This window comes from Nannobrachium achirus (assembly GCF_963921795.1).
Source record: "Nannobrachium achirus genome assembly, chromosome: 20".
Lineage (NCBI taxonomy): Eukaryota > Metazoa > Chordata > Actinopteri > Myctophiformes > Myctophidae > Nannobrachium > Nannobrachium achirus.
Window position 1 is genome coordinate 51,577,021 of NC_137827.1, and position 27,838 is coordinate 51,604,858.

The window sequence follows — 27,838 nt, forward strand, 5'->3', positions numbered from 1 at the left end:
TCAGAGGATCTCCGTGGCCTGGAGGTCTTTAGGGGGCAGAGGAGTTGGGAGATGTAGGGTGGTGCTAAACCATCAAGGGATTTAAAAACCACACCCAGTGTGAAGTGATCGGTGCTTTTGTTGTCCATTAATGTCAAGGCTGATCAACAGCGCCAATTGGTCACCCAGCGGTATTGCAGCTGTTGCTATACTCATATGAGGCGTATATGAGTATACTGCAAACATAGAGACATACAAAGGGACATAGAGACATACACACTCGGTAGAGTATGGGAGCACTTGCACAGCTCAAAAACACATAGTAAACAGAGGTTCTGTGTCCAGCATCAGGTGATGACTTTGCCCAATACACAGGAACGATGTTAGTATGACACCTGTTGTTCAAACTCACACAGCCACAGTATCAGCTATTTCCAGTAAAGAATATCTCTGTATCCACCATTAAAGCTGCTGATATTGTTTCATTAAAGGTAGGGTAAGTGATTTTCTTTGGTTAAGAAGAGTGTTAAATATACTGGCAGAACCCTCGCTAAAAACTCCAGGACAAAAATCCACTCGTCCTAGACAATTTGCCCTCCTGGCCCCCAAACTGTGGAATAAACTCCCTGTCGCACTTAGAACTACAGTCTCACTCCCTAGCTTCCGCCGTGGACTGAAGACTCACCTCTTCAGACTCCACCTAAACCCATAGCTCTACTGTAACACAAATTGACCATATACATGAAGCTAGTTAGCATTTTTTAGGTTTTAGAAACATTTTGTACTGATTAGGTGCATGGTCTACCTATGTTCTCGTTTTTCTAGATTGATATTCCTATGCCTTGTTATATTGTTGTTGATGTAGGCTACTGACATATTATCTTGCTTATTGTAGTGATGTATTACCTGCTTATTGTAAGTCGCTTTGGATTAAGGGTTAGGGTTAGGGTGTCTGCTAATTGCCTAAACTGTAAACTGTAAATAGCCCTATATTCTCAAGGCGGAGTGTTTGTTCAGTAACAGGAGTCGCCATGTCTCTCCATCTCTTTATTAGTCTCGCATGGCCAGACTGTTGACTCCCACAATTTGCAAATGCTTGCGTCAAACAGTCTGGGAGACGGAAGCTCTGATCATTAGTATCCAGCATGAGAAGCGTTAAAGCGGATGTGAAGCCTCCTCCCCACTTCCGTTTTTACGATCACACACATTTATCTTAATTTAAATAAAAGATCATCAATTGCTGCTTATCAGAAATGATTCGTGGACGGAAATGCAGGCTTCCATTACTTGGATTTCGAGAGGTGTAGTTCTGGACACTCTATAGCAGGGGTCTTCAACGTTTTCAAGGACCCCTTAGTTGAGAGAGAGATGAAGCAAGGACCCTCACAACCTTTTCATAGATTCTATATAGTTTCATTGTTTGACAGCACAATCATCAGTGTATTTTGGATTCATGTCAATTTGTGTTTTCAGATATTTAACCACTTGAACCATCAATACTTAATAAACCTGCCCTTTCACTCTGTACATTGTCTGCTCTTTGTCCCCTTTCCACCAAACCTTTTTGACGGAAATAGCCGATCTACAAGCTCACAACGCCTCGCAGCTTGTAGATCTGCTATTTTTGTTTCTATCACACAAAGATTTGGAGGACCCCCTGTCGTAACTCTGAGAACCCCCTAGTCCCGGGCCCCATGTTGAAGACCTCTGCTCTATAGCATTCGGAGATTGTGGAATAGTTGTCTGGCTACATGAGACTAGCTCTTAGAAAATGCATGTTCAGGTCAATCAGGATAGAGAACTCTATAGACGAGATACATAAGTGGAATTGTAAGTGAATGATGATACAAAGAAATAAGCAGACACAATTTGAACTGGAACACTAACAAATGAAGCTGATAAATGGTTGCTCTCTCCTGGTTGGCAGAAAGGTTGAGAGACAGGGACACTCCTGTTACTGAACAAACGCTCTCAATGATTACAACCAGAATAAAGTGCTTTATATTTTTACCAGTAAGACTCCCTAATCGGGAGATATAAGCGACCGTCAGGTCGCAGCGTGATTTGAGAGCAAAATGTGTAGGAGCAGTGTCAGATAATGTGTTTGAAAAAATCGGCCTGATGGTGGCGCTATATGGGACAGATCCATGGTGATGAGATGAGTGTAGACATACTGCGTACCGATTTGCGTGATTTTTAGGGCAAAATCTGTAGGAGAAGTGTCCAAAAATGTGTTTGAAAAAAAATCTTCCTGATGGTGGCGCTATATGGGACAGATCCATGTTGAAGACATGAGTGTAGACCAAGTGTGTACCGATTTGCATGATTTTAGGTCAAAATTTGTAGGAGCAGTGTCCAAAAATGTGTTTAGCAAGAATGGGCCTCATGGTGGCGCTAGAAGAGGGTCATGTGAGAATTGATGGGTTGTGGTTTGGCAGGCAAGGAGTGTGTGTGCAAAATTTGGCATGGATCGGGGCAACGGTTGCCCCGAGATATGAGCAGGGCAAAAGTGTGACGTGTGACATGTGACAGACTGACTGACGGACTGCTGGTCGAGGTTTTGATAGTAACTGCGACCTGGCGGTCGCAACAATAAGGTTTTAACCCCAAAATATCACTTACCCTTTAAAATGTGTGTTAAATACCTGGAATGCTATACTTTTGTTGAGATTTTTAATGCAAAATGTGAATTCCCCCAACGGTGCCGATGACCTTTCTTCGCATAAAAGGCACAAAAATAACAAACAATTGTAAGCCAAGCACATCCTCTTTCAAGTGAGAAAGACGAGCGTGCATGTTGTTGCATGTCAACAACGCCCCCCATGTTGCTACTCATGAAAGGATAGTCGAGCTCTCAAACAGCCGCGGGTAATGACAAACTACAACTACAAGAGATGCTGTTGCTTAACAAGAAGAGCACATTCTGAACCACGGGTTTGCCACTGTCTGTCAGAATGTCACCTTCACAAAATGGATAATTTGAGGGGAAATACTGTAGGTTTTTGGACAGAGAATGTGTCGAAACACAAGCAGTGGCGTCTGTTCAGCAAAAGCTAGGGTATGGCAAAGATGGAAGTCCTCATGGAAAATAGGCATTACATTTTGGATAACACGGTTCTATTGTGAAAATAGCAGATCTACAAACGACTTTTGTCAGTTTTTTACAAAGGTTTCTTGGGCTGGATATGGCAGCCCGGAATGGTTTTTCAAGTGCAGCTAAAATTATATATTTTTTCACCAACGATGGAGTGCCTTGGAAATTCCTTCTCTGTAAGTCTGCTGTCTATACCTTTGGAACTTAGCAGTACTTCATTGAAACATTTTTTTTTTTTTTTTGCAGCTAAACTTAGTTAGTAAACGTGCCACAAACGTAGTTAGTAAACGTGCCACAATTAACAATAATGCGTTGCACCTGTGCAGCTGACCTGCAGAACCTGGTAATATACCATTGTGTCAAGCTGGGGAGAATAAAAGTGTGGAGAATATAATTATAATACCTTGCTGGTGCCAACCCCGAGTTTCCCGAGTTTGTATTGATACCAACGCTGTGCCAACCCCGAGTTTCCCGAGTTTGGGCCGTTTTTGAAAAAAAAAAAAACAATTTTTTTTTTCAAACATTTTTTTTGGACCTCCAGAAATGTATTAGGCATGATCACGATCGCGAAATTGCATGTTTAACCCCCATACCAACCCATTCTTTCAAACATGGCAGCCATGTTTGTTTACATCTGAAGAAAACATAATGGCCCATAAATCATGAATGCCTGAACGGATTTCCAAGCGGATTTTTTTGTTTGAAAGCTGTGAACAGCATCTACACACGTGGTGCATCATCTAGGCATGGGCGTGCACTTTTTACACAATTGCACAATTACATGGAAGTCTATGGTAACCATGGCAACGTGAGACATTGAAGAGAAAAAATCATTGCAACATAAGTGTTAAAGTGACCATTTATGTTAAATTTTGCATTTGTAGTTATTTTACTGTAATTTAAACAACATAATAACCAGCGCAGATAGACAAAGAGACATTCATGGATTTATATTTAAAAGTAACTTTTATTTTCCCCACTGGACCCAGGGTATGGCAGCTGCATACCCCTGCCATACCCAATTGACGTCCCTGAACACAAGGTCAACATGGTTGGTGTTGTAGGAAGTCTGTCTGAATGCTGCTGCCACCATGTCGTCTGAGCTCGGAGCGTTTTTCAGTACTCATGCCTCATGCGTAATTATCTGGAGCCCCTTGGTCTGAAAAGGCACTTGAACCACCACAACATTCACGCTGCTACAGCAACATAATAGTGGAAATATGTCAGAATTTCATTAACCTGTTGTTTAAGGTATGTGTATCATTTAGACCTGGGGTCTTCAATGTTTTCAGGCCAAGGACCCCTTAGTTGAGAGAGAGATGAAGCAGGGACCCCCACAAAGCTGTTAATAGATTCCATATAATGTCATTGTTTGACAGTGCAATTATCAGTGTATTTTTGATTCATGTCAATTTGTGTTTTCAGATATTTAACCACTTGAATACTTAAAGGAGCTATAGTCAACTTTTTCATTGTAGGGCCGACACTTTGTTTACATCCTAATCTATAGACTAGAATGTAAACAAAGTGTCGGCCTGACAATGGCCAAAATGATAATTTTATCATTATTTTACGCTTTTTGTGGTCATTTTTGAATAGAAACACATACGAAGCTTATTTTTTTTATAAAATATTTTCGAAACATTATTTGTATTTTAGCATCCGTTTTTCAAGAAAAAGTTGACTATAGCTCCTTTAATAAACTTGTGTGTACCTTTCACTCTGTACTTAGTCTGCTCTTTTTCCCCTCTACACCAAAGCTCTTTGCCAAAAATAGCCAAGCTATAAGTTCACAACGCCTCGCAGTGAGGCGTAGTGATATGCTATTTCGCGGTGCGAGGTGTTGTGTGCTTGTAGATCTGCTGTTTTCACTACTGTTGTGTGACAGCCTTGTATGATGAAGCAGGGCTTTACTTTGCAAAGAAACGTACACATTTGAAACTTGGAGATACAAGGTTTCTTCCCGACAGTGACGATATTTACACCCCCGTATTATGCTGGTGTGCCCATGGATTCTTGGGACATGACAAGTGTGCCCATGCAGAAAAAAAGGTTGAGAAACACTGATGTAAGTATTGTTGGTTTCAATGAGGACATCGTAGCTACATGTGCAAAAAAAATGCACTCATGAATCCAGCATCACTTTACAACACTCAAAGTGAGGCCATGGTCAGTGTGGTTTTCATCATGATCAGTGGTGTGGGGAGAAATTACAGGCGGCTTCTGAGGCACGCACACTTAAGAAGTCTATAACCGTTTATTTTTATCACTTAATTGTGTTATAAAATTATGAGCTATTTTGCAACACCCGACGTTGGTTAGATAGAAGTTTCGTGTTTTTTTCCCTGTTTGCTGACTATACCGTAGTTCTACTGTTCTTCAAACCTTTTTGATATGGTTTAAAAACAGACAGCTGTGATTAAGTTGGATCAATGAGTTTACGACAGTCTAAAATAAGTGGCTTAGGACACGTTCTCATTACATGCATTCTTGCATGCAAACAGCGAATTGTGGCCTATAATGTGACCTGGCCGCTCTGGACTTTCGTCAAGAGTATTTTAAACAATTCTTACAACCCTGATCTTAACCACGTTCAAACATGGTGTCCCTATTTTGGCTGTGTAAGTTTAGGTGACAATTGTCACAAATATTTCCAAAATGTCTAAAGTATAAAATAGTGCACTGCCTGGCCCGATAGTCCCGAGAATATGCTAATGTCCCTCCCCGCCAGGCCCGATAATCCCGAGAAGTTCCTGTTTAAAAAGAAATAAAATAAAAAAATCAAAAACATTTTTTTTCACAATTTTTTTTTGGGCCCCCAAAAATGTAGTAGGCATGATAGCAATCGCGAAATTGCATGTTTAACCCCCATAGCAACCCCATCTTTTACACATGGCAGCCATGTTTGTTTACATTTTAAGAAAACATAATGGCTGCTAGTTCATGAATGCCTGAACGGATTTCCATTTGGATTTTTTTATTTGAAAGCTGTGAGCAATGTGCACACACGTGGTGCATGATCTAGGCATGGACCATGACATGATCAGTGCACTATGAATTACATGATGGAAGTCTATGGAGAGGGAGGTGTCTGGGACTTCGAAGGTATTTTCAAAAGACGGTGTATGAGTTAAGCGGTCAATGTGTGTGTGTGACAAGTCTTCTCCTATGTCAGACAGCTGATAATAGATTAATCATCTTAGTGTCACAGGCTGTCAAAGCGCACAGTCAAAGTTATAACGTTGGGGTAATTACAATATTAGCTGAAGATATATATTTCTTACATGCCAAGAAATCAACTACCCTATGATGCAATAGAATGGATGTACGTGACTGCAGCTGACAGATACCGTATGTATTGTAGATCCCATATGCCAGATGGATAGCTTTGGGTAGTCCCACTACACTGCCTTTTTGCCACGTATGCCATAGCCCAGTGGAGCTTGGATTATGGATTTATGAAGATAACATAGTTGTTGGTGGACGGTGTGAAATATATTCAGGGATTGTGTGTCTCGGCCTGATGGCAGCGTGACACAATACATTAATTTTGACCAACATAGCCGTTTAGATTAATATTAGCTGTGGACAGACAGACTGGGACGAAGGCCCTGCTTTCAGCTTTTCAGCCCTGCGTGTCCCACGACTCCCACCTGGACACACAGGTGGAAATCTGGCTGGGACGGACAATCGCTGCAGTGCATTTACAACTACTGGGACTACAGTACAGATGTGTCTGTTCAACAGGTAGTGAAACTAGGACGGATAGCGTGTTACAACACATGCATTATGCCCTGCCAGTGAAACCTCCTCATTGTCAGGTGAATATAAATGTCTGCCGATGTCATGTGTATCAGAAACATGTCATCTACACCCTCCCCAAACAGCAGTGAGTGATAGGGACTGCAGACAAAGTGGGGATTTGGCAAGGATTTTTACAAGTCTGGTGCAATGCACTGACTACCCAATAAAGAACAGATACAGATCAAATACCTTAACACATTGGTAGGAATCCAGCTGTGATAGGGCATAGTAGTGGGCGAGTTTTTGAAACTTCCGTTCATTTTTCCCATGGAGATTTACAGAAATATTTATATCAATTATTCTAAGGCTAGAATCAAGCCAGCCAGCATCTTGGTGAATCATGAATTGATTTTTTTCTTTTCTTTTTAAGATTAGTTTTTGGGCTTTTATGCCTTTATTGACAGGACAGTAGACTGACAGGAAATGGGGGGGAGAGATGGGGAGTGACACGCAGCAAAGGTCATCCGGATCAGGAATCGAACCGGTGATGCCGCCATGCAGGCATCCATGCTTATGTGGCAATGTCTAAGTGGTATGCGCCTGGACCAGTAGGCCAGCGGGCGCCCCAAATTGAAAGGTTTTATGGTCAAGAGTCAAGACTCACCAGGATCCTTCTAGGATTAAAATAATTGATTGAATGGCCGATTTTTCGTGGCACCAGAAAACCACGCCCACTGGGGCTGTTAAGTATGACATCATTTTGTAGGCAGAGGAGAATTTCTGCCCCCAGTTTCCGTGAATCTTTTTACTATTTTTTACTATTTACACATTTTTCTTCTCTTTGTTGTTGAAAGGAAAGTGTTAGAATTATACTTTAGTCGTTATGTTTGTCTCGGATCTGTTGAAATAGCGAGGGATAGAAAATGCTCTGGGGGCAGAGTTCTCCTCTGCCTACAAAATGATGTCACGGCTTAAAAGCCCCTATTCAAAGATTTGCAAAGGATTTCAAAATAGCAGCATAGCAGAACTACAAGCTCACAGCGAGGCACTCGGTGACATGCTGTGAGCTTGTATATCTGCGCTTTTTTAATAGTTAAAGCATACAATAATGGTTCAAGTGGTTCTACTGTAGGTCTTAATGGGTTAAGATCTGGGGAAGCCCCACAATGTTTCATTTGTGTGCATTATGCTTTATTCCCCCACGTTCTCTCTCTCTCTCTCTCTCTCTCTCTCTCTCTCTCTCTCTCTCTCTCTCTCTCTCTCTCTCTCTCTCTCTAATAATTTGTGTACCGTATATCACTGTGTACTGTATATGTGTCTTGTTAAGTCTGCATGAAAGACATTTTTCAAACGCATACTCAGTGGCTGACGTCGCCTCAGTTAATACATCATCGCACGCGTTGGAAATGACATGTTTACTTCGCTTGCAACATTGAAGGACATCTGTTCCAGCTGAATTCACCCGATTGAGCGCTGACAAGTGAACGGCTGTAAAGCTGGGGAGCCATTGGGGACAGACAGGGGGCATGACCCAAGGAAACTATTTCACAATCACAAGGAGCCCGACCAAAAGCATATGCTTATGGTTTTCACCTTTTTTAACCCTTCCATATAGAAGTACCAGACTCATATCCACTCATGTCTCCGTCTGTCCGTGTGCACTTTTTTACGGTCTATGGGTTTGCCGCTCTGACATCACTGTGATGTCAGGGGACCACACTAACAGGGGGCACGGTGGCGCAGTGGTTAGCGCTTCGCCTCACAGCTAGAAGGTCCTGGGTTCGATTCCCGCCAGGGGACGCTGTGGGTGCTGGGGGCGTGTTCCTCCCTCCGCGTCATCAGCGCCCACACCCTAGGTGGGGTTGGCGATAGGGCCTTTCTGTGTGGAGTTTGTATGTTCTCCCCGTGTCTCCTAGGGTAGATGCCCTCACAAAAACATGCAGTAGTCCTGGTTTCTACACTACCTAGCCAGCCAGGTGCTCCCCAAATCCCCTGGCGTGGCAGGGGGAGAGCGGAAACCAGGACTACAGTTTAGGTAGTTGGCACTGGGTAAGAAAATGGGTTGCAAAACCGTGGGATAAAAATATACTAAGAGAAAATGGGGACCACACTAACAGAATCCCTTTTATGCCCATATGGAGATCCCTGATGTCATTAAGCCCATATCTAACAGGACTTCATATGGGAATGACATCACACTAACAGAATCCATATATGGCCATCTGGCCAGTGATGTATATCAATGACATCAGGGATCTTCATATATGGGCATAAAAGGGATTCTGGGGAATACCCATATATGGACTTTTACATAGGTGATGTCACCTGTGATGTCACCTGTGATATCACAGTGATGTGTCAAGGGAACCACAGTGTCAGGCGTGACCTTCAGAGATACACGGATACGTGGACAAGATGTGCCGGATGTGTCATCACAGTGACATCAGAGCATGATGTCAGAGCAGCAAACCCATAGACCGTAAAAGATTTGTACACACACGGAGACAAGCTGTGACAGTCAAAAGTTCATACACTCTCAGGCCTGGACTAATCAGTCACTGGACTTGTTGGAATGGGGAATCAGGGGGTGTTAAGAATTCAGAAAAGACACTGGTGTAAAAACAAAAAAAAAACGTATTAACAGGAAAGCGACAGAAAATAGCTGGGGCATTGGTACCATGGGGGCGGGGCATCAAGGCCACAGTGGTCTTAAGCATAACGTTTTGAGGGACACAAGGCCAAACTCAGGGGTCATCAATATGTCCATTCATGGACAAATGTGTATCTGGCAAATTTGAGATTTTATTTTGTACACAACATTGAAATGTTCTTATTTTGATCATAATCCGGGTTTTCTTCAGAATGTGTATGACGCTGTACCACTAAGTACTAGTGATTCTAAATGCTTTATTTGCAAGCACCTCCATAACTCTGAGAGTGTGCAATTGGAACCAAATGGACCCATTTGGTTCCATTTGTACACACTCGAGAGTTACAGACCTGTTATGGTCATTCAGGGCTAGCTCTTTGTGTTTCTGATAATAGTATTGTCCACTCAGTTTGCTATGTCTGTGGCAAAAATTTAATTTTGACAAAAAATGTCCACCACAAGCCAGCATGGCGATGACCCCTGGCCAAAGTGATCGGTGGGCACAGTGGCCAAGGCCTCTATGAAATCCCTGCCCTGGTCTGGAGTGTATTATTTTTCAAGTTGGTGGATTCGTTTTTGTTTCTCAAATTCTCTGTAGACGTTTGATTCTTGCCATTTTTCAGTTTGTTCTTTGTTGGCAATTTGTTTCTTTGGCTTTTGACAAGTTTTCTCGCTAGGTTTTTCCCAGTGGCCTTCTTTTTAGTCTGTACGTTGGATGTCTGTTTTAACATGGCCTTCTTTCTTTGTGCTTCCGCTTTTCTCCTCTTCAGTTTCTCCAACTTCTTTTGTTTCAGTGCTTTCCTGTCTGCTGCTGACTTCCACCTGGGCTCCAAAGCAGCAGTGGTAGTTGTAGCGGTGGCAGCAGTGGTAGTTGTAGTGGTGGTAGCAGTGGTTGTGGATGCGGTGGCAGCCGTTGTAGTGGTCACGGGCCTCGTGCTGGCAGTGGTTGAGGTAGGGCTGGTCTGGCTCGTTGCTGGCGGTTTGGTAGTCAGCTTGAGTTTTTTCAGCGGAGGTCGCGTGGGCTTCTCATTTGTGTCCAGTAAAGTCACTGAAACGGCACACATGTTAACATGTAAGCTAGTAAGTACCCATTGTCACATATTCTATGGAGGAATTTACTCAGTATTCCGGCCATATGTGGCATTTATGGGCCTTAAATGCCTGGAATATTTCCTCTTTTGTGTCTTTCTATTTTAAATTGGTTTGATGTTAAATTAGACACCGCCTTCTATAATTGTTGTGCATGACCTCAAGCCCATAATACATATTGCCAGCTTATAGATGGATGAAATGCAGGGGGAAGACATAGTTCTACTGAGGACAAGTTTACTTAAGGGAAAAAAAGTGAACAATGAAATTGCTTGCCAGAACAGATTACAGAACGTCCACCCAATGTGTTCTGGCTTTTAGAACAATACCATGCTCTCGCTGGACAGTACCTACCGGTATACTTTTTATGCCTCTGTGCCTGAGGTATTATGTTTTTTGGGATGTCTGTACGTCCATACAAAGTACTGTAAGTACATAAGCCCATCCATATATACATTCTTCACAATCTTGCGATATTTCAGAAACACCTGGAGGGAATTTCATGATATTTAGCACAGATGTCCACTTGAACTCAAGGATGAAACGATATTAGAAGTAGGTTGTTAAAGTTCAAGGCCAAAGTGACCTTATGTCTGTCCCATTTTATGAACGTGATATCCAGGGACGTGCTGGGTCCCTGATTCAGCCCGGGAAAAAGAGTTGGAGAGGCCCTCATTGCGCGCTATAGAGAGAGAGATCTCTCTCCGCTGCTGCTACTCAAAGATTTGCCATTTCAGATCATGACAAGTGACAAGCCAGTGGGCCAATTACTGTACACGAGTTATATTTCGCTGTTGTCGGGTGAAAACCTTGTATGTCCAAAACCGTTTGTTTTGTATTTATCATTTTAAAAATGATATAAACTAGTGAAAACAGCCGATCTACAAGCACACAACGCCTCGCAACGCGAGGCGTTGTGTGCTTGTAGATCTGCTGTTTTCACTACTTTTGTGCAACGGCCTTGTATGATGAAGCAGGGCTTTGCTTTGCGAAAAGATGTATACATTTGAAACTTGGAGATACAAGGTTTCTGCCCGACAGTGACGATTTACTTTGTGGCCGCACAGCCCCCAAAATGGAACGAAGGCCGACATTTTATTTTAAATTTTTTCCTAATGGCCGGCCTGGACCGGCCGGGAATGAACCAGCCGTTAGGGAGTTGTCCCGCTTTTCCCAATGGCCAGCACGTCCCTGGTGATATCTCAGGAACACCTTGGGGGAATTTCATGATATTTGGCACAACTGTCACTGGGATGAACTGACTAGAAGTGATCAGAAAGGTTACGGTCAATGTGATCTCACAAAACACTTTTGTTAACTCCTTCACAGTCTTCATTCACTAGTACATTATAAGCCTGGATAGGCATGGTAGTTTTCATTTACTTACAAACATAATTGATCTGATCTGAATAATAATCAGAACTCCAACTCCACTGGCAGCCATGGGAAATAAATCACACAAAACTAACCACGGTAAACTGTAATTTCAAAAGGTTTTTCCCCACCATCATATCTGGTATGTGTGCACTTATGAAAATGAGCCGGCATAAAGGATATTAAAAAAGGCAATAAAAACACAAAGGTAACGTCAGGTAACTTACTTTCCCTGGGAATGAATGGGACCTTTTTCCCTCTCACTTTCACAGGGAGTGGTTTTTGCTTGCATTTTCCTGGAGGTGCTCTCCTGTACATTTATAGATACAATAGCAGGGATAGGAATAAGGCTTTGGTTTCAAAAACAAAACTAATCATCATAAATACAGTAAGTCAATACCGGAGACATGATATGGCTTGTCTACATTACTGTATGTGCTGTATTGGGAAACAGGTGTGAACATGTCCCTGGTGAAGATAACGGATTACACAATTACTGCTAAAAAAAATGAATTGGCATTGCTTTTCTTGCATGGATGGAAGGTTTGCATGGAGTGACTCCATGTTAAACTTGTTGAAAGAGTTGGTTGATAAAGTATAACTTAGCTGTATGCCTCATTTACTCACTGTCAGCATACTACTGCTGTATGCATAAATCAGGCTTTATCTGGTCTTGAACAGTAGGCCTACATTAAGACAGTACTCCACTGCAGCATATTGTGGATACTGGGCAAGTTGACCACTTAGGGAATCTTTAATCAAATCCAGAGTAGGCCAACAATGAAACCCTGATATCCAGATGGCTACTCACATAAAATCTACGAGTCCTGCAAGTGTTATTTTCATGAGGATTAGAATTTAGGGAGAGAAATACTCAGGCTTGGGAAAATCCTAAGGTTCAGATTTTTCTAACTTTCTAACCAAGACATCATATATTACAAAGTCTTGCATATGATTTTATTTGTTGAAATGCACAGTATTATTGAAAAAATAACTGGTGACTCCAAGGAAGGAGTCCAAGATTGTGAATGGAAGGAATGGAAGACATCTGACATCTGAGCCCTCTAATGATTCTGTCAGCCCTGTCGTATTATGGACAACGTGTCTGATAAAATGCAGCCGCTTAGGCTAAGGTACAACTGCAGCTTTTAGGTCATTCAATAGGGAAGTAGTATCATTTAATAGGAACCAGAGGGGAAAGAAATGAAAATAAATCAGATTGGTTGGCAACAAAATGTGAAGGAAACCTGCCTATGTGGCTGATCAAGACACTGAACTCAAAGTTATTTCTTCAAGGGTCAGCAGTTTACTACTTACCGTAGTCTATAATGGCTACATAAAGTAGACAAGCCATATTATGTCTCTGTTTGATCTCCTTTCCCCCCCTTTATTTTTGAGCGGTGGTAAACCGCTCCTAAGAGTGGCTGTGCGTGTGTCTGTAGCCTTTTTCCTCAGCGTTTTGCCATAGTAAAATGTGTGTACGTACCGTTGTTTGTTTTGGGTTGAGATTGGCACATTTCCTGGGGAAATCTTCCCAGATCATGCATGTCACACATGTGTTCTTCTTCTTTTGAATTTTTTTACTCTCAAAAAGTGCCTGCAATGTAGTGCATTTGAAACTACATTACAGTGCACATCATGGGGTGATCACTGCTTGCCTCTTGTGAATTGTTTTATTTTAATTTTTGTTTATTTCATTTTTATTTCATTGCTGAGTGAGGTCAGCAGACAAAGTGACATGAGTGAGATGAAAAAAACCTGAGTGAAATGTGCCAGTGTCAACCAGAAACATCGGTACCGTAGCATCATGTTTGTCTAGTGATGTCATATGTCGTATGTCTGTAGCCTTTCTCCTCAGCGTTTTGCCATAGCAAAACATGCGTGTGTAGCATAGCCTGTACATCCTAGACTCAAATCCTAGTCTGAAGACGTTATGCAAGCACGACCACCGCTCACTTCACATTGGGTGTGATTTTTTCAGACACTTTTTTCTTCTTCTGTAAACCTGTGATATGACAATAAAGCGGAACATCAAAATAAGCTTACCGACATTTACTATCAGGTTATTTTGGTAGCAAGCGTGATGACTGCAAATACAGTTTCTGCATGTGCAAGACATGGCTTTAGTGTTGTTGACATACACTCTACCTGGATGGATCCACAAACTTGAAAACCGTCCCAAATGGAGACTGGGTAGTAGGGTACGAGGTAGCGAGAAAATACAGTTCCCCTGTGGAGAGAAAACAAACAGAGAGGCAACAACTCATCAAAGTAATGAAGTTTGTTTCTATAGCACATTTCATACACAAAGACAAATATTAGCATATAAGGGTATGGCTATTTGGCAGAATTTCTTTTTTTAAAGAGAAGTAAAGACTATAATGAATAGTATAGATATACTAAAGGCATGCAATGGCATAATAATGGCCAATACTGTAAGTGCAATTATGGTTTTACTTATGATGATCAGGTGTATCATATTGTTCAAGATAATTTATCCTTGAATCCAAATAATGTTTGAATGCACCTGTAACTTCAAATGCATGCCAGCTCCTACTAGACCAGTGGTTTTAAACCCTTTTCATATCAAGGTCCATTATTTATCCGGCATTTAAGCCGCGGACCACCATTTGATGAGATGTTTGCTCTCTAAGACTCTGAATATTGTTTTCGTTGGATAAGATGTTGTCCACAATTCCATGCTGTATTGATGTTGGGATAGAAGAGATAACAGGCAAATGTTGACGAAAATAACAATTCTTCTACATTCCCTAATTGTGTAGACTTCGTTATATTAAGTAATGAAGATGTTTAACAATAATGTAACTCTTGAAAGCAAAATGAAACCAAATGTTTAATTTTACACTATCAAGAGTTAAAAATCTATAAGAGTCAATTTGGTTTAATTCCAACTCTTCATCATTTAGCTGGGGACCATCATTTAGCTGGGGACCACCTGGAACCCCCTCATGGTCACCGGACCACTGGTTGAAAACAACTGTTCTAGACTACAGAATTGACAGGCACGAACCTGTCACGTTATTCAGTATGAGCAGAGCACCATTCTCTTCATTATAGACCAAACCATCCATCAACACATTGTTACAGGTTTCATTTTCAATTCTCCCAACAACACAATACACACAAACCACAAACACTGTGGATAGCTTTAAAGCACAGCTCAAGACCTATTTCTGCACTCTTGCTTTAGCAGATTTTTAAATCCCTGTGCTGTTATTCATGTCCGCACTGTTCTGAAAAGGTTTTTATGGTAGAGTCCTTATTGATGTTTTAAATGTTTTTAATGTTGTTTTAGTTTTTTTACTTTTCTTCTCTGCTTTATTGTTAATAATGTGTACTTTTTCTGTTAAGCACTCAGGCTTTGTTTCTGCTCTGAAAAGCACTTTGAGCTGCATTTCATTTCATGAAAGGTGCTATAGGCCTACAAATACCAATAAATCACAAATTAACAAGTCTATTTTGTTACAGAAAATGTTACAGTACAGTGATCTATGACGATATGAAATACTGAATTACCTGCTTCATCTTCAGCGAAGGAGATGATAAACTTGTGGTAGTGGTTGATCAGTCCTGGAAAAGAGCATGTCTTTGTGTTCCCCATGCACACACTCCTCTCCTTCCAGGTCCCTGTGGTCCTATCCTCTTGCAAAGCCATAATTCGACTGGTTGGACAGGGGGGAATTGGTTAGAAGCAGTGGTTCTCATTTCTCAACCTTTTCAGGCCACAACCCCCAAAATAATCATATTTGAACTGGGGACCCCCCCACCCTGACGAGCACTAAGAGTTGAGGCTTTACATTTTGTGAAAATAGCAGATCTACATGCTCACAATGCCTCGCAAATTGATTCTGCCTATGCAGCGAATACTGACAATGCTTTTCAATGGGAACGGAGCATTAATTTTGTTGCCATTGTAAAGCATTGGCAGAATCTGCCACATAGGCAGAATCAAAATCCGGTGTAACCCTCAGTACCCTAAGTGGTTAAACATGGCACCTAAAAAGTACTTGTCTATTCTCTCTGCTCATGTGTCATACGTATCATGATTTGTCCACAGCACTGTTGTTGACTCCGGCTGAAATTCAAATGGAATTATTGTATGAAGTGTTTTGAACCTACCCACTCATGAAGTCTCCAAACACGTACAGGCCATTGAGATTTGGCGATTCGCATCCTCTGTACACGTAACCTCCCGTCACAGACTTCCCAACATGATGGCTATAGGCAAATATAGGGAGGATGTCATCTGTTATGGGGAAGGAAAATGCAGTGAGTTCTCCCATGGAACCAGTGATTCTCAAACCTTTTCATATCAAGGACCTCCAAATTAATATTTAGAGTAGCTGCGGTTCGGTACATGACAATATTTTGTGCTAAAGCAAGGACCACTCAAGATTTGTGTATTTTTTCACATTGTTTTCAAGAGTTTTTGAAAATTGCAGATCTACAAGCTGACTCACAACACATCATGACGTGTTGTGACTTGTGAGCTTAAATCAACTATTTTCAAATAGCAATAGTATATAGGTTTTACTACACATTTGCTGGGGACCCCCTGGAACCACCTCAAGGACCCCTGGGGCAGGCATTGACACTAAGGCTTGCCCACCTGCCCCTGGCAAGTAAATAAAACTTTCTGGCAGGTGAAGTTGGCTTTCAGGTTGCCCGACCGGGCAAGTGCTCACCTTCTATAACATCTATAAGCACAACACAAGATATGTCTAAATACCTGAACGTGGCTAGCGCGCTCTGTCTGGGGAATGTAAAATAAGAGCACTGTTTACCTGTAAGTGCTGTTTTTACGGTTGCAACTTGATACACTTAAAAAATAAAAAATAAAAAGTGTGAACCATAGACATATTCAATCATAGCTTAGTATAGGCATTTGGAGGTATTGAGGTATGACATTCTATCACACAGCCACAGAAAGTAAAGAAATAAGTGTTAAATTAAGCGGTAATTAAAATCTTACCTATCATCTTATAATGGATGATTTACTTTTAGGGCAAGTGGACATGACCTTTGGGCAAGTAGAACATGACCTGTACTTGCCCGACGGGCAAGTGCCTCTGAGACCTTTGTGTCAACCCCTGCCTGGGGGGTCCACGGGCCCCACCACCACTACTCTAAACAAATATTAACGTAAAAACAACAACAGGCAGAAAAAGAAGTGCTGAAAGAGTTCTGCCAGGTAACAATATACTCCAACATACTGTAGTACTCACTCAACGAGGAGTTGTGGCACAGCTTGAGGTCATAACACTCAAAGCCCTCCTTGGCTCTCCATCCGTAGTTTCCACCCTTCACGATAATGTCCACCTCCTCGTAGCGGTTCTGGCCTACGTCTCCACAGAATATCCTGCCCCTGCCATAGTGGCTGACCGGGTCTCCGCGGTCCACGGAGCAGCGCCACATGTTGCGCACCCCGAACGCGTACACCTCCGGCCGAGCGCCCTGCTCCCCGACGAAAGGGTTATCGGGGGGGATTCTGTAGTGCTTCCCGTTGGCGTTGCTTCCGTCTACATCGATGCGGAGGACCTTCCCCAACAGAGCGCTCCTATGTGGGTGCGGAAAGGAGCGTGCAAGGTCTTAAAAGGATGTCTAGGAATTTGGTGATGTTCAGTAATTACATTATAGCATTTCTGTGAATGTTAAAGGAGTACGTAATTCACCACCCAAAATGACTTTTTTTCCTATTGATTACTCACGCCCTGGAGACTTGAGTTCAATCATATTCTTTTGTATTTGTATTCGCATTCCTAAGACAATGATTTGATTATAACAAATGTAGCCTTCTCCTATTGATTCCGGATGGGGACCCAAAGGCATTTGGGTCTCCCTCCGGAATCAATGGGCCTACAAAGAGTCTCCTGAAATTATTGGCTTAGGAATGCGACAATAAAAAATATATATTATTGAACTCAAGTCTCCATGGAGTGTGTAATCATTTGGAGGAGGAGAAAAAAAGCCATTTTGGGGGTGAACTACTCCTTTAACTGTAGGAAACTGTTGAAACACTGGTTTTGAAAGGACATTTGAATTTGAATATGTTTCTGTAGTTACATTTAGCAGCATTTCACTGAAATAACTTAATATTTCTCATTACATGGAAATGCATCCATTAACTCCTTACTTGTTTTGAGCATTGCCATACTTCCCAAACGGATCCCCTGCTTTGCCACCATCCCCAGTAAAGATGTACAAGTATCCATCAAGGCCAAAGAGAACCTGACCTCCATTGTGGTTTGCTGCTGGCTCTTCAATCTCTAGAATGACCCTTAGTGAAGGAGGACAGAATTAACAACTTAATTACATTAAATCAGACATACTGCCACTGTCAAACCAGTGAATCCTACAAAAGAACAACATACAGTATGCAGTTTTCTTGTTTTTCCCTTGTAAAAAGTAGTCATTTAGCAGCTGATGCCAGATTCACTTAACTGTATGCACTTGGTTTCCCAAGTGCAAATATCTGATATAGATGAGTAGTATGAAAACCAACTCAGGTCCACCATTGTAATGTTACTAGTAGTGTGTTGGCTTAACCCTGGTTTTTGACATTATCAAAACGAAGCGGATAAAAGCGTTTTTGAGGCTTCTTTAAGTCCCCAAAAACACCCACAAAACTGTGAAAAGTGATGACTCATCACTAAACCATCGTTTTGTGTGGCCATTTCCAAGGAAAGTGTTTTGTGCAAAACAAATGCTTGCAATGGATTCAGAATCATGACAAACCCCTAGTTAGATCCCTCACATCCTACTTAAAGTAGATTTCTTTTTTGGGTATTTCCCTACTTTATAGAAAGTCGATGGGAGCCCAATTTGATATGGATAATTCGGGTGCATCTCTCCACTCCGACATGTCTCCTTTCCGACATGTCTCCATTCCGACACTAACCCTATCTCTAACCCTAACCCTAAACCTAACCCCTATGGGAGTGTCGCCACTCCGACAATAAGAAGTCAATTTCGGAGTGGCGACATGTCGGAATGGAGAGAGCCCCCCGGATAATTCTATTGGTACCCAAGGCTAAAATCCATCGTTAGGTTCTAAAGAAGCCTCAAAAAAAAGTTTGGCGCTTTTATCCGCTTCGTTTCAATAATTTTGTTAAGCCAACCCACTATAGACCACCCTGGTCCCTGCCGAGTTTAGTGTCTACACAGGAAGTCGAGATTATAGAGACATCAATGTCTGCTTTCAAACTTCTGAAGGGTTCATCAACAGTATTTCAGGCCCCCGAGCAAACTTGTAATCTGGCCTTAACCTTTTCAACACAAGCTTTGCCACATGTCACTCGTTCTAAATCCACTGGCAAATTGACAAACATGCCCATGCAAGTTACTGGTGGTGGGAAGTACTAGGACCAATAGGTCCTAGGGTGGAGTGAGGAAGTAGTCTTTTATAGGCTTGTAAGAAAACACTTTGATGATGAGTGAGTGCAGTGCGGGGCAGGCCCCTCGTCTAATACAGGAAAGGTCGACCTAAAACAAACTCGACCCAAACTCGTTTCCCAACGAGTCTGTGGCCTTAAGCTAGATGCAGAATAGACTGAAATCTAATCTTTGCTTCTGGGGGTCCCTGGAACAAAAGATTTTGCGATAGGGGTCCATCCGTGGACCAAAATATTTTGAAATGTGGGTCCGTGGCCAAAAACACATTTTGGGGGTCCTTAACCACTGATAGGCACATTCTACGAATGTCTTCTAAATCCTAACAGTTTTCTGAAAAGAAAAAAAAAAACTTAAGTTGCTATCATTGTTTCTCAAACTTTGTCATGTCAAGGACCTCCAGAATGATATGTATTTGGCGACGGACCCCCATCGCAAAATATTTTGTTCCAGGGACCCCCAGAAGCAAAGATTTGATTTTGACCTATTCTGCATCTAGCTTAAAGGAGTAGTTCACCCCCAAAATGACTTGTATTGATTACTCATGCCATGGAGAGTAGAGTTCAATAATATTTTTTGGTATTTGTCACATTCCTAAGACAAAAATTTGATTAGGGTAAATTTACCCCCATTGATTCCGGATGGGGGTACATTTATTGTTATCACATGTTTGTCTTAGGAATGCAACAAAAAACTAAAAATATTATTGAACTCTAGTCTCCATGGCATGAGTAATTAATAGAAAAGAAAAGTCATTTTGGGGGTGAACTACACCTTTAAGGTCACAGACCCGTTGGGAAACGTGTGGTCGTGCGAATGAGGTCGACTTTGTTTTAGGTCGACCTTTCCTGCTACCCCCCTCGTCAACCCTGGCCTGTACCAGGGAATTGGGAGGATCCCCCCCATACATATACCTTTCTGAGTAGGGATCGGCCATGTTCATGTCATAGTCGGAGACCCTCATCTCACTGATACGGATCTTCTCAAGCTTGCTGTTGACCAGGATGGAGTAGTAGATGAAAAAGCGCCCGTTGTCTCTGTACCGCGGGTGGAAGGCCATTCCCAGAAAGCCCCTCTCGTCCCCGAACCACGGCGTGGTCAGCACCTCCCCGCTCAGGTCCAGGAACGGCCTCTCCAGGCGGCTGCCGTCCCGCAGGTAGACCCACACGAAGCCCACCTGCTCGGCGATGAACATGCGGTGCGTCTCATCGCGGCTGTGGATCATGAGCACCGGGTTGCGGAGGTTGTTCGCCACCTCGGTCAGGCACAGCTGGAGGCAGCCCCTGGGGTCCTCCGCCACCTTGCCCAGGTTGGTGTTCAGGAGCGTGTTCTTCAGGACGTTGGGGTAGCAGTAGTCCTGGTCGGCCAGGTCGACCATGCTGCAGAAGGTGGCCGCGTCCCGCTCGCCGGTGTCCCGCAGGCGCCTGTTCTCGGTCAGATACTTGATCACGTAGCCACATTTGCCGTGGAAGTCGGAGCAGAAGGCGAAGCACAGCCCGGGTATCTCTCTGACAGGGGTGTAGGGATCTTCAGCGTCGTAGAGGTGGGCCGCGTAAGGAGAGCACTCCTAAGTGGGACGAGGAGGAAATAGTCAGACTGTTGAAACACCCGCCTGGGGCTGTGATTTTAAGAACAAAACATCAGTTGTATTTCAGTTTATAGGCGTCAGTATAGGCTACAGTTTTTGCTGTCATCCTGTTATTAAGGCTGCAAGTAAAACAGGTCAAAGTCAACAGAAGTTCAAACTAATATACTGGAAAGTTACCATGTTTGTCTTGACTTCACTTTCTTAAAGTCATTTTTATCAATAGAATCAGGGGTGATATGACAGGTAGTCCAAGTTGTGGGGATGTGGGAGAGGACAAAACAAACAAAATACAAATGATAAGCTGTTTTAACAAATAAATGGGAAAAATCCTGTCAGAAACAACTGAACTGCATGATATGTACATAATTGTTATGTTAAGTACATTTTATTATTCAGACTGCTTTCTCTATCTATAATATTATGCTTGATGCCTGATGAATTGAAAACACAGGAGGACAGTCGAGGAAGGACCACAAAGGAAGCAAGCCCTGCAGGGCTTTTTGTGTTATCCTTTTGGGATTGTTGTATAATATAACTGTAACTCTACTTTGTGCAAGTTGTTAATAAGTATTCAATCAATCAATCAATCAATCAATCAATCAATCAATCAATCAATCAATCAATCAATCAATCAATCAATCAATATATGCCACAATTACAAAATAATACAAATAAATTCATAAAATTCATGCTGCAGCCATGCATGTGATGCGATATGGCCCTGGCCAACAGTGCTTAGGCCTATCTGCAACATATCACACCTAGACGTGCATAAAACATGCCCTGTATATTAGGCTATTATTAGGTATTATTTACCTGGCACAAGATTTCTTTCAACATCTCCCCGCACAGCTCATAATCGGGCACATCCTCCATGAAGTCAATGACGTCCCAGTATCTCTCGGCAATGGCGTTGTCCGTTTTCTGGTCGCAGCAGCCAAAGTCCTCGTACTGCCGGCAGAACTCCAGGTGCCAGTGAGGTTTGAACGGCGGCGCGAAGTCCAGACACTGGGGATGAGGCTCTACCTGTTGGACCGGGATGAGCAGGATGAGGACCAGATGAGGCACGGTGAGCTGCCGCCGGGCAAAGTGCGGTGCCGCCGGTGCGTGTCCGGCTGATCTGCGTGCGTCCCCAGCGCTGCGTAATAACGCGCGGCTGCTGCTGCAGGCTCCTGTTGCGCGGAGAGCCTCATCCTGCACGTCCCGCTCCCTGGACATCTTCTGTACAGTCTGTCTGTGTCTGCTGCAGACAGAGCTGAGCTGAGCTGCTGTTCACTCACTCTGCTCTCCCTGATTGAACTGCGCTGCGCGCACGCGCGTGTGTATGTGCGCGCGCGTGTTGCAACTTGCACGTATAATTTATCAGTGGTGGGAAAAGGTCCTCACAGTTCTTCCTTTTAGTAAAAGTCCCAATACTGCTATGTAGAAAATACTCTGTTATAAAGTCCGGGATTTAAAATGTACTCGAGTAAAAGTAAAAAAAGGATTGGTAGGCCTATTGAAAATGTATAGGCCTATAAAGTAACAATAAAGGCTACTGATTGTGCAGAATTTCCCATTTCACAAGTTCAAAATGCAACAAATCTTTTGAAAATAGCCCATAATAGCTCATAATGCATGTCTTTGCAACATATTGTGAGCTTGTAGATCTGCTATTTTCGAATGGCCCAAATGTGTATGGTTAATGTATGTTTTGTAATAATAATCAAAATCTAACTATAGCTAGTTTTCAAATAATTGTAGCCTAGTGGAGTAAATAAAGTACAATATTTGCCTCTGAGATGTAGTGGAGTAAAAGTAAAAGTATTGGAAATTAGAAATACTCCAGTAAAGTAAAATTACCAAAACATTGTAACCTATAAGTAAAGTAGGCTACTTAAGTAATTACTTTCCACCACTGTATAATTGACATAGCATACAGCTACCTACGTCATGAGGATCACATGCTTCTGCCAGAAAGGTAATGAATTTAATCTTACATTTATGAAAGTTATGTTAATGGGCCTTTAATTGATAATCTGTTGATTGTTGATGTTTTTCTCTATGCCACAGTGAAATTGGCTGAGCCGCAAAAAAAGACAAAAAAAATAAAAAATAAAAATAAAATAACTGGCAGCAACACCTTTAACAATTAATAGCACATCCTGATCCTCCCATAGGCTATGGAGATTTATCTTTTATGATTCCATAAAACCTAGATCACTGTGTCTCTGTCATAAAAATCCTTGAGATAGCCTACTTGTCTTTCCTGTTTATGCCAATGTGCTTTCCCCCTCTTAAAATGTTTTTTCTTTTTCTTTTTTTACATTTGTATATATTTTTTTATATTGATGATATTGGCTATATGGCTCTGTTAAGGGAGGTTGGGAGTATATTTAACTAAAGTTATTAATTATGCATCATAATTATGCATAGCCTATTAAAGAACACACACACACACACACACACACACACACACACACACACACACACACACACACACACACACACACACACACACACACACACACACACAGCTACTGTGGGCAATGTGCAAAGGAATGCAAACTGTTACCACACAAACTATAATTGTGTTTGACATTTTTGTAACCGCAGAGATGTTTCGTGCACAACACTTCACTGTCACAGCATGTCTGTCCATGATTTGAATATAGACTATAGGGCCTTCTGCTAGGCTACTGTCAACGGTAAGTGTCATCAGTCTGATCCAATGCCAAGTCTGTGATTACAGAGAACACAATCAGCACTAAAGATCGGGACTTGGGGGTTTATGTAATAATGTCCACATATTTCTAAGAGGTACGTGGGCCTACTAAGTTCTTATGAAAATATTTTTGTAAATATTTATTATGACAATATTTCGTAAACATCTATAGGCTGAGGCTACATTTAACTAAACCCATCATCATAGGCCTATATTTGCCAGAAGGCCGTTTTGCTTGGATAGAAAACGTCTATAATTTGTCTTTCAATTTGCAATGATCAATCTGAATAATAGCCTATTAAAAACATGTATTTTTATTGTTAACAAAATGCCATAGTAGGCTATAGGCCAGGGGTCGGCAATTAGATTTGGCCTCGGGCCAATTTTTTTCTAAACTTGAGATGGTGGGCCAGAACATATAATGAAAGGCTAATTTAAGAAATTCATGGTTAAACAGTGTTACTGGAACTCCAAGACAGACTGCCTTACAAGACATAGGCATCTGTGATAAAAATAAAATAATATATATGTGGAAAAACAAGCAGTTTCCCCCCTTTCTATTTGCAAATATTGATGGACTGATGTAGTGAAGACTTTAATAATTGTAATGATTAGCCTACATACTTTTATGTTAATAATTATTATTTCCTTCTTCTCTGCTGCCAGTCGTAGGCTACAACATCACATAAATATAATCATGAATCATGATTCATAATGAATCACTTTGCACATCTCACAATTCTGTGCAGCACTGTGAGTTTGTAGATTCAATATACTGTGCGCAAGTTGCGCAACACCTCTGCACGTCGACAAATTGGTCGTTATAGTGAAGTGATCGCAGCTGCTCGGCAGAAAGAAGAAAGACTGCTTAGAACGCTAAACATCAGCCTTATCTGCTTCAAATAGTCAAGAGAAATGACACATGAACCAAAAGCATAAAGACCAAGATAACTATAAAGAAGGTAGAGTCACCAAAATGGCTGGGCATCCGCCATTGACGCTCATGGGAGCCAAAACTGGGACCGGAAGTTGTGTGAACTGCAATGGAGTCCATGGCAGAAGGATGACAGCCAGCTGGACCATGCTTGTGAATAAATTATTTCTGAACGTTTATCTCCTTTGTCAGTTAATCGGTCCAGGAATATAAAAGAATGCATATCACAGGTTGTTTTCCAATCAATTGTTTTTTTATGTGCACACTGTATAATTTTATTGAGGCATCTAAACAGCGTCATCCTCCGTCATGTATCGTTTCTGGAAGTGTTGCCAGGTTCTGAGAAATAAGCAACCAGGCCTAGGAAAACAAGACCAAAATAACCAACTAGGGCCAGGCAGGTACTAGGCTTTTATGAGCACTTTATACTGCTGTATTGAAAATAACCATCAACAAGCTATAGATCTGCTAAGACTTTGATAACTTGTCAAATGCGACATTCTGCATAATGAGCACTTTCTATATTGGTACTTTAATTCTATTTTAATATCATTCATTTTTAATTCCTGAGTTTAACTTGTGAGATTATTTCTAAATTGCTGTATTGATTGATTACTTACAGTTTGCAGAGACAGGTACAGAGAAGTCGGCTACAGTACAGTACAAGTTCTGCTAAAATTATTTTTCCAAAAAAGTATATGGGGTCCTTTGTACTCAATTGATCAAAACATTGATAATATTGATGATACTTTTACTCAAGTAAAAAACGTTGGTAGCCTACCACCACCACCACTTAGAAACACTGGTTAAAACAATAAAAAGCCCATTCCCTTGTTACTGCTCCATCGGTCTCTTTCAATGTTATGAGATACATAAAGTGGCTTAAAATAAGACAAAAAGCTTACTAGGATCTCCTTTTAGTTGACCTTGTACCAATGATTAGGCTACAAGTAGGCCTACTGTCATAAAACTGTACGTTTTCCAGGCTTCTAATACATTCTTCAATCAAAAAGGAAAAAATAAATAAAAAATACCGATAAGCAACTTGTTCACTTTAGAACAGATTGAACATTCGTAAGCTATATGTATATTCATGTATAACATTGTGTTTCATATGTAACATATTCATACTTTTATTTTAAACATGAATACATAGGCATACCTTATTGAGAACAATGTCAATAATACTATCAACAATGTCAATTGTGCACAGTAAGCATGTTTTATTTTTAACATAAATGTGGAAAATGTTTTAAAAGATATTTGAAGATAAATGGACATTTATTTATTCATGCTCATCAATCAAGCAATAATTTCGCGGACCCCCTGCAGTACCCCCCCCCCCCCCCCACACACACACACACACACACCCCACACACGATCCCAAGACGCCACCTGCAACAACCAATATTTACAAGCAACTTCACAGACAAATAAGTCCAAAGTCGCTTATAATAAGCACACATGGCAACACTAAATCCTTGACACGTTCAGAACGTACGTTGTACTCTTTAGATACCTCTATAAAATTGCACAGTGTGCACATTGAAAAGTAACATAGCAGGAAAAAAAGTTTTATATGATGTCTTTTATTTTCCAGAAGTGATTATTTGACAAAGGTCTAAGACGGTCAGAATAATTGTTTGTTGGTGGTTTGTTCATGAGCTTCTCCACGGACTTCCATGGAATCCAATGCAGGCCACCAAACTTCCGGCTGCAGGCCTGGCTCCCATGGTGAGACGAATCTGCCGACTGGAATTGCATGATAGCGAAAATGACGTATATGTCCCTACCTTGTTTTTAATTTCCTTGATAAAGACGAGGAAACAAGTGGAAAGGGGCGTTTATAGAGGAATATGGACAGAAAATGTGTGCTGTCTATCCTACCTGGACTCATCAATGCAAAGCCCCTTTAGAAGCACAACAGCTTTGCCGTGACATTTTTGGCTGCTTGAAAGGAAATAATTTTAGACAGCACCAAGATGAAGCATGGATGGCACCTCCAAAGTTAGATTCCACGCACTCTGACCACAGGTAAAAGCTCACAGCAGCAGCAAGCAGCAGCACCGCCACTCGGTCAATTTCAATTCAATTCAAAGGAGCTTCAGTCACTATACACATGGCTGCTGCGTGCTCCCTCTGCCTATTCACCTCTGCCTATTCACTCGCATGATTATGTTGAATATTAAAAGCATGTGGGAATGCGTTCTCTGTTTGGACATTATCCCTACGATGTGGGACTGTCAGTCCAGTATTGTATAAAAATAAAATAATAATAATAATAATCAAAAATATAGCTGCAAGCAGCGATAAAGTGGCCAAGGTAGAAAAAGTAGGAAAGCAAAAAAGCATCAAGGGAAAGCAAAGAAGAAATCAAAGAAAAACTAGAAGTAGTGTTCTTCCGAACAGGTCTCCAGCAGGTCAGGTGTTTTTTTTTTGGCCTAGTGGTGACTATAATACGCCAAAGTCAAAAGGGTACCACGTGTTCTTTGGCCTTTCACGGCAATCGGACGCTGCATGCGGGATTTGAGGCATTTTGTTCCAAAAATGGGTTTTGCAAAAATTGACCCGCTGGTGGCGCTATAACAGGCCAATGTGAGAAGGGTGGCATCTGTTCCTTGGCCTAGTGGGAATGTGCGTGCAGAATCTCACACAAATAGCAGGCTGCGTTTGAGACATTTTGTTCAAAAAGGAGCAATCCTGCAAACCTTGGAATTCAATGTTAGCCAATTAGATAGAATATGATATTGGACAAATCCGTCATGATTACATCACTGTAGAGATACTGTGTGCCCATTTGTGTGATTATCGGATAAAATCTGAAGGAGTAATATTGAAGAATGCGTTTTCGGCCTTCTGGTGACAGAGACTCTGCCGATTTTACACTAATCGGCATAGTTATTGGTAAAAGCACAAATTGACCTCTACACAACATGTATGCAAAAGACTATATGCAACAGACATAAAATAGTTCCAAAGAACTCCTCAAGGTTTTAACAAAATATCTTTATTTTCCAACTTTTTCATTAGTTGTCTTTGTTGAAGAGTTGGTCATCAGGTTGTAAACCTTCAAAACAGAGGGTTAACAACCTAGCCATTTTCAGGCATGTCTTTTAAATCACAATGTTTTCAAATAATTCAAGTAGTAAACGTCTTCAAATAAAGTTTTTAAACATTAAGTATTGTGAAGTCTGAACCCAAACCAGCACACGGAAACAGTTCTCAAGGTGAAAACGCAATAAGCGTTGTTTTATTCAATGGGGCGTTCCCCT

At 41.6% G+C, this 27,838-nt stretch overlaps 1 protein-coding gene across 1 annotated transcript; it reads right to left on the bottom strand.

The window, feature by feature from the left end:
- On the bottom strand, positions 1-22,146 carry hhipl2 (HHIP-like 2; the record flags this gene model as incomplete). Its single annotated transcript, XM_080751133.1, has 10 exons — positions 1-64; positions 10,284-10,515; positions 12,158-12,240; positions 14,079-14,160; positions 15,468-15,613; positions 16,071-16,197; positions 17,177-17,508; positions 18,085-18,228; positions 20,255-20,907; positions 21,745-22,146. 10 exons carry the CDS (start codon positions 22,144-22,146, stop codon positions 1-3), a joined length of 2,265 nt encoding a protein of 754 aa, XP_080607259.1.
- Between the last annotated feature and the right edge of the window lie 5,692 nt (positions 22,147-27,838).